General features: G+C 47.2%; 1 protein-coding gene across 1 annotated transcript in view; it reads left to right on the top strand.

Moving 5' to 3' along the window:
• Positions 1-7,756, top strand: part of LOC116942213 (chondroitin sulfate proteoglycan 4-like) — a 33,442-nt gene continuing 25,686 nt past the window's right edge. The window contains exons 1-2 of the mRNA XM_032953912.2: positions 1-753; positions 6,413-6,576. Of these exons, the coding sequence (XP_032809803.1) occupies positions 663-753; positions 6,413-6,576 (255 nt within the window). The 5' untranslated portion in view covers positions 1-662. The remainder of the gene's footprint in view (positions 754-6,412; positions 6,577-7,756) is intronic.

The raw sequence follows: 7,756 nt of genomic DNA, 5'->3' as shown, positions 1-7,756 counted from the left end.
CACGTGTCCGCATTCCTGGGGGTGGCTTCCAACGTTGACTCGGGCCACCTTTTTTTGTGTGTCGCTGTAGATGTTAGCGCTTTGCATCTTTTTTTTATTCCATCTCCAGCGGCAGACGTAACTTCCAAGGCTGCTTATCGCTGCAAACAAACACAATGATCGAGGCCGGGGGAGCGAATACCGACCGGATCGATACGCGCTGAATGAAGGATAGCGCGTCAGTGTTTGTTTGGTTGATGCGCGGTGCGTCGTGGCGATGATGGTAACCGTGGTCGGTTGTCAAAAGTACTGTGTCCTTTTTGACGGCTTGGGATTCGTGCATCGTAGCATCGCGAGAGATGGCGGCGACTTGGGAAGTCCTTTATCCAGCAGTGGATCAAGCATAGCTGATTGCTGCCGCTGGTGATAAGGATGAGAGATAAATGTGCTATCGAGCGACCTTTCATTTTTAAGTTTCTTTTTGTGACTTTCCGATTCGGACCTAACGAGGAGTTGGCAACGCTGCGACTCGGCGCGGACGAGGAGGCAGGAGGAGGATCAGAAGCGACCCCGCCGCCGCGGGCTGCAGCTACCCGGGGCTGAAGCCGCCTCGCCCGGCCAGGAGGAGGAGGAGAGGGCTGTACCCCTCCCTCCCTCCCGGCCCACGTCTCAAGACGCCAGCCATGGGCTCACAACGCTCGGCCAGAAGTCGGAGTCTTCTTCTCGCGTTCGCCGTGGTCACCGTGCTGAGCCAGAGCGACCCTTCGCTGGGTGGTGAGTTTTGGGGTGAAGCTGATGATGATGGTGGTGGTGTTGTGGTCACATTTGCTGGTTCGCGTTGGTGGTTCGGGTGAAGCTGATGGTGTTGGTGGTGTTGTGGTCACATTTGCTGGTTCGCGTTGGTGGTTCGGGTGAAGCTGATTATGGTGGTGGTGCTGTGGTCACATTTGCTGGTTCGCCTTGTTGGTTCGGGTGGTGGTGGTGTTGTGGTCACATTTGCTGGTTCGCCTTGTTGGTTTGGGTGGTGCTGATGGTGGTGGTGGTGTTGTGGTCACATTTGCTGGTTCGCCTTGTTGGTGGTTCGGGTGGTGCTGATGGTAGTGGTGGTGGTGGTGTTGTGGTCACATTTGCTGGTTTGCCTTGTTGGTTCGGGTGATGCTGATGGTGGTGGTGTTGTGGTCACATTTGCTGGTTGGCCTTGTTGGTGGTTCGGGTGGTGCTGATGGTGGTGGTGTTGTGGTCACATTTGCTGGTTCGCCTTGTTGGTTCGGGTGGTGCTGATGGTGGTAGTGGTGCTGTGGTCACATTTGCTGGTTCGCGTTGGTGGTTCGGGTGAAGCTGATGATGGTGGTGGTGTTGTGGTCACATTTGCTGGTTCGCCTTGTTGTTTTGGGTGAAGGTGCTGATGGTGGTGTTGTGGTCACATTTGCTGGTTCGCCTTGTTGGTGGTTCGGGTGGTGCTGATGGTGGTGGTGCTGTCGGGGGGAGCGGTGGTGTAGTGGTTAGCGCGCTGCGCTACTAACCCAGCCGCCCGAGTTCGGTTCCCGCTCACGGCCAACATCAGAGACCGGTTATGGGCCTCCTCTGGGTCGACTCAGCCTCAAATGAGTACCTGGTGCGGTGTGTAAACATCCGACAGCAAGGGAGACAAAGGCGGCCGTGGTGCTGGCCACCCACCCTCTCGTGTGTCGGCCTTCATAGGTGCTCGCTAACAGCACTTGCCCCAACAGTCTGATGAAGGCTATGGGTTTTGCAGAATATCAGTCGGGATCGTGTTTTCGTGTTGGTCGGCGCGATGTCGGCCTTTTCGATTCCTGAAGAAGCTCCCAGTAATGCGGAGTGGAACTCGGGGCATCTTGCCCAACAACACGCGTGGCAACCCGAGAACCAACGGGAGTCGTTTGCTGTATCTGTCGAGAGTTGGAGGTCATTCACAGACGTTGCAGTCAACTTTACTGGCTGTCGAGTTAGAATTGAGGACATTTTGGTCACCTCTGTACGTGCACATACACACACACGCCCCTTTGTCAATACGCTGCTGGATGAGGGACTCTCCGCGCCGTGGGGTTTGTAGGGAGGGTTTATCGACCATACTTCACCACGCTGGTCAGTGCGGGTTAGTGAAGCCAGTCATTATAGACACGAGAACGTAGCAGTACAGCAACAGCAATGGATTTGCCTTCACCGATCTACTGCTAACAACTAATTCTTCGTCGGAGCCTATCACAAGCCGTTTGTGCATGGTGGTCACACATCCAAGCACTATCCAGGCCAAAATCCAGCTGCTACTTGTGAGCTCTAACGAGACTGGGTGCATTCCGTGTGATTCGGTCATAGGCTTAGGTCATCTTTGCTGGCTAATAAACCGAAAACTAAACACTCAGATATGGGCCTTGTACGTATGTCGTGACTGTTGTTGTTGCATGCCTGCAATTAAATATGTTTAAATTAGTTGCACTGCTCTCGAGCAACTTCATCTGACATTGGTGGTGATGGTTGAGTGAGTAAGGAAGCTGACACGTGCTAAGTTTAGCAGCACTCTCTTCTCCTGCAATAGTTTAGTGTCAGTTAAAACTGTGATACGTGTTCAGAAGTGCTGTACAAAGAGAGTACGAGGTAGGGCAAGAATGTTCCTGAATCCATCTGTGCAAAGCTTGAGTGTGGATGTAGAATTTCAACCAACTGATCAATTGAGGGTTGCCAAGCGGAATGAAGATTGTCCGTTCCATTTAATAATTTCTACAAATTATGTCCTGGCATGTACAGTGTATGGTAAACATGTCAACGTTTGTGGGACATTGGCCCAATGTCAACCAATGTTTGCAGTATGGAAACAAAGGGTTTGTGAATCCATCTGTGCAGAACTTTTAGTTCTATCCCCGACAATGTACAGGTAATCTCTGGGTAATTCAGTTTAATCGGCCAAACATTCTAATGCAAGTCTCGAGTGTCGGTGAGGCTTTTCTGGATTAACAAATGCAAAGATGAAAAAGCACAAATGGAAACGTGTCATCAAGCATACAAGGTTCCACTTTATCAACTGCACCTGCAAAAACCTGGCATTTGATTTCCGTAAGTTTTCACCCCTTCTCCTCCTTTGCCACAGCAGTCTCCAACAACTTCTGCAAAAAATAATTTCCACTAAAATACGATGGATGAGTCTGGGTCCGTGATTTTTCTTTTACGCAAAGGGGAAAAAATTGCCGATTATGTTGCATAACGCTCGTGTTATGAAGGCCAGAGTTATAACTTACCAACTGTGGTTTCATTCTAACCATCGCACGAAGCAACTTAAGCCTCGCTGTACTGTCTGAGTACAGTATAACAAATTCCAGAGTTTGTGGTTCCTAACGTCATACCAGGTGTTGTGCTTAACATGTTTACTCAAGAACATGCGTCAGTTATGAATTAGCTCGTCGAGCTCTCATGCTGCAGATATATTGCACCAACAATCTGCAAGTTATCTCAATTCTTGCCAACTAAAGAAAAGAGCGATCCATCTTGTGTGAGTGGCGATCCACTTCCTGTGATTCCAAATTGTCTTGCCCCTGAATCTGTCAATAATAAAGAGATTCTTTATCACCTGGAGTCATTATTATCAATTGTGAATGACCATCAGTAAAATTTCCAACGAGCATGCTTTCTGTGTAAGTATGTTAGCCAATGGAACTCATATCTGGACCTCTTGTGTTGTGAGCATGTTGGAGAATCCGTGTTTATCTCTTTTGACTTTTCTAAAGCGTGCAATCGTGTCTGGCATCAGGCGTTCCTTGCCAAGCTGCTGCCGTGCGGTGTCTGCCCTCATCTGCAAGCATGGGGTCTCTGGCTTTCTTACTCACTGATACATATGTTCCTATAACTTTGCTCAATACAAACTAAATGTATCCTTTAATACTACTCTATGTTTACCGGAATACTCTTCATTCGCTGCCCACTTTGCCTTGAATGCCTCCGGCTCCGTGCCCAGCCACTGCAATAAAAACAACTGTACATTTTACAGTCCATAAAAAAGTGATAAATATCGTGCCAAGTATGAGGCCCCACTCGAATTGTGCGAGACTAATATATCTAAGACAGCACACCTTCTCAATTCGTGATACATTTCTAGAAGCTCGCCGAGATTTTCACGCAGCACCATTTCGTTCGGCAAATCGGGGGGGTGGGGGGGGTTGCAACGACGAGGATCGCGTGGCCTTCCCTTTGTGTCCAGCTTGGTTGCTTCGTGTTTGGGGAACTTTGGAAAGCCACGGCGGCAGCATTCCTGGGGCCCACGGAGGCACAGGTGTGAACTATGAATGGGAGGAATGCGTTAACCACAGTTCTCTCCACCTTCCACCCTTTAAACACTCTCAGACACCCCCACTATGCCTTCCTGGCATGCAACACAAGATCAGCGGTTTTACCTTTCGCTCTAGAGCAGTGGTTCTTAACCTTTTCTACAGCCTTGGTTCTTAATCGTTAACAACATGCATTATGTTAATAAATATACAGGGTTTGTTGAAACAAATTAGTTGCATCTTCTTTGGTTCTTTCGGTAAAGTCACGTAGAATGAAGCTCTGTCGTCCCGACAGGTCTGTACCTTTCACCTGAAGACGGCCGCTTGCGTTGTGGCCGAAACGTCGTGAGAATTTTATTTTGTTATTTTATTATTTTATTCTCATTCTACATTACTTTACCGAAATAACCAAAGAAGATGAATCCTTGCAGTCACGAAAGCTTTAAATCGAAAATTAGTTGCACTTACGTGCTTAATTTGTTGTTTCGATGATTTGCCTTCTAAAAAAAATCTGCACGTCTCGCACCCCCAGAAAGGGCATCTCGCACCTGCAGGGGATGCAGCGTGCACCCCAGGCTAAGAACCGACTTCTCCAGAGCCTCAGCTGTGAACGTTCTTGCAACAACTCCGTTGCTAAATTGGGCGGCGAATGAGTCATTCTGCAAGTAAACCAGTGAATTAATGACATTTCTAAACGCAGTTGAAACGCTAATTGACCTGCTACATTGCAGTTGTATTCAAACATATATTGCCGAATAAGTGTGGGAGCAGAAACTGATTTTCAGAAGCTTTTCAAAAGAGCATAAAGGGTGCTGTACTCATTCACACGTATAGGTGTGATGTGATTACCGTAAAGCTTTCCAATCTGATGAAAAAAATGCAAAATGTCACTGCAATTATCTTTCGAGGTGTGTATATTTTAACAAAGCATCTTCAATTGAATTGGCATGTCCACTGTGACCTCGTTAATGCACTGTGCCAGAGCTGTGTGAGAGACGTGTGTGAAGCAACTGGTGTGCACACAATGATGGGTCTGTCTAGAAGAGGTGTGGTGTTCCGTGACTGACTGCTGATTACATGTGAAAGTTCCACTTCAAACGTTGGCAAAACAACAAAAGGCTAAAGTATGCTGCAGAGAGACATATCACCCAGGGATCTTGTTATGATAAGCAGATGCCTGCAGATAAATATACAGTACTGTGCATTAATATAGTAGCTGTACTATATTAATATACAGTGTGTTCCGAAAATCCCCTTTCACGTTTTGAAGTAAGCCCAATACGCATAAATGGGGGAAAAATGTGTTGTAATGAATGTCATTATTCATTTGTGACGGTTAATATTTTATTCTCCAATCAGATTTCTGGAAAAAAATATGTCATTACAGTATAATATTAGCGTCATGCTATACATATTTTTGTTAATTATTACACATGCCCCCTTTGCGAATGAGATGGTGAATCTTATTGGCCTTTAACTTTAAAAAATGCCACTAAAAGCATATGTACAACCAGGTGCCCCCTTGTGCGTTGTTCAAGCCACTCTCGTGCGTTGTTCAAGCTAATCTCATACGTTGTTCAGGCCACTCTATGCGTTGTTCAAGTCACTTTCATGCGTTGTTCAAGTCACTCATGCGTTGTTGAAGTCACTCTCATGCGTTGCTTAAGTCACTCTCATGCATTGTTTAGGCCACTCTCGTGCGTTGTTCAAGCCACTCTCGTGCGTTGTTCAAGCCACTCTCGTGCGTTGTTCAAGCCACTCTCGTGCGTTGTTCAAGCCACACTCATGTATTGTTCAGGCCACTCTCGTGCGTTGTTCAGGCCACTCTCGTGCGTTGTTCAAGCCACTCTCGTGCGTTGTTCAAGCCACTCTCATGCATTGTTTAGGCCACTCTCGTGCGTTGTTCAAGCCACTCTCGTGCGTTGTTCAGGCCACTCTCGTGCGTTGTTCAAGCCACTCTCGTGCGTTGTTCAAGCCACTCTCGTGCGTTGTTCAAGCCACTCTCGTGCGTTGTTCAAGCCACTCTCGTGCGTTGTTCAAGCCGCTCTCGTGTGTTGTTCAAGCTACTCTCATGCATTGTTTAGGCCACTCTCGTGCATTGTTCAAGCCACTCTCGTGCGTTGTTCAAGCCACTCTCGTGCGTTGCGTGCACGCAGCCTCGTTCTTCGGAGACAGCTACGTGGAGCTTCTGCTGACCGAGGCGTCTGACCAAACGGAGCTGAGTCTGCGCTTCCGCACGCACCAGCGGAACGCGCTGCTGTTCCTGGCCGCAGGCAGCAGCGACTACTGCTTGCTGGAGCTACGCGCCGGGCGCTTGCAGGTGGGCGCCTGGGAAAGTGCTTTTGTTTTTACAGGAAAATAAACTAATTTGTACGTTGCTGTTGTTGTGCTTGCAACATACAGTATAGGCTGGGATTATTGTGTTGTTTTTGCTTCAGACTTTTAGAATGTACGTAATATTTTCGGCCACCTTAAATTACAAAATCGAGGGGTGTAATCTTTATTACACATGTGTAGTGAGCAAATTAGTTAGCCCACCCACAGCAGGGGATCATCTTTGTTTCTGCAGCACAGCACGATATGATGAACTAATCTCGCACAAACATCTGGGCTGACTTAATGCATTGGAAAGCTGTGAGTACCGATGACAGGTGAAACCTTGTAAGCGATTGAGGGATCATTGCACGCCTTGAAACACTTTTTTTTGTCTCGTTCTAACAATTGATAGCGCTTTGTTGATCGTTTGTAAAGCACTCTCTTCATACTGCTTTAAAACACACACCTTGAAATAAGATTCAAAAACGGCATTTCAAGGATCAGCTTTGCGTTGTCCGCCATCTGATCTCTCACGAATAGATCGTTCGGATCCCAGAAAATGTGTTGCCTTTCATCTCTGTATTCACAGTTTCTCTGTGAGGGAGAATGACATGCTTAATGAAGATTAATTGTCCTTTAAAATAAGAATGTTTAGATATTTGCAAAGGCCTTCCCATACCGTATTTGTCATGGAGAGTGTTTGACCGTACTTGGCCATGCTCATCAACGTGGACTGGTGATGCGGTTGCACAAGGCTGCTTAAAATATCACCATTGATGTTAGCCATGGACCTAGACTCGAACTTAGCTCGCTGGATTCATAGGATAGTGCGCTAACAATCCAATTACCAACATTGACATGTAAAGGTGAATCTGCAGTAGTGTTTAGTGGCAAAGGTGTTCCATCCTTACACTCGCAGAAATGAACATCTTTAATGGATGGAATAGCAATCCACAGTCGAGGGAGAGTCCGTGAAAAATAGGCCTCCATAACATTGACATTGTTGAACCTTTGCGGCGAACTCCCACTGATCTGCAACTGTATTTTTAGCCAGTGAGTTAAAAATAACCTATGCACACTTATTGGCAGGGGCACATGTTCGCCGTCCACTTTTCAAAGGCGTATGCCAAGTCCAGGGGGTCTGGGATGGAACGGTGACAAACTACAATACTGTAAAGTCAAAT

The sequence above is a fragment of the Petromyzon marinus genome, chromosome 13 (genome assembly GCF_048934315.1).
Source record: "Petromyzon marinus isolate PM22_M1 ecotype Great Lakes invasive population chromosome 13, UKy_Petmar_22M1.pri1.0, whole genome shotgun sequence".
NCBI lineage: Eukaryota > Metazoa > Chordata > Hyperoartia > Petromyzontiformes > Petromyzontidae > Petromyzon > Petromyzon marinus.
The sequence above is the reverse complement of the archived record's forward strand: the minus strand, read 5'-3'. Positions and strand labels throughout refer to the sequence as shown.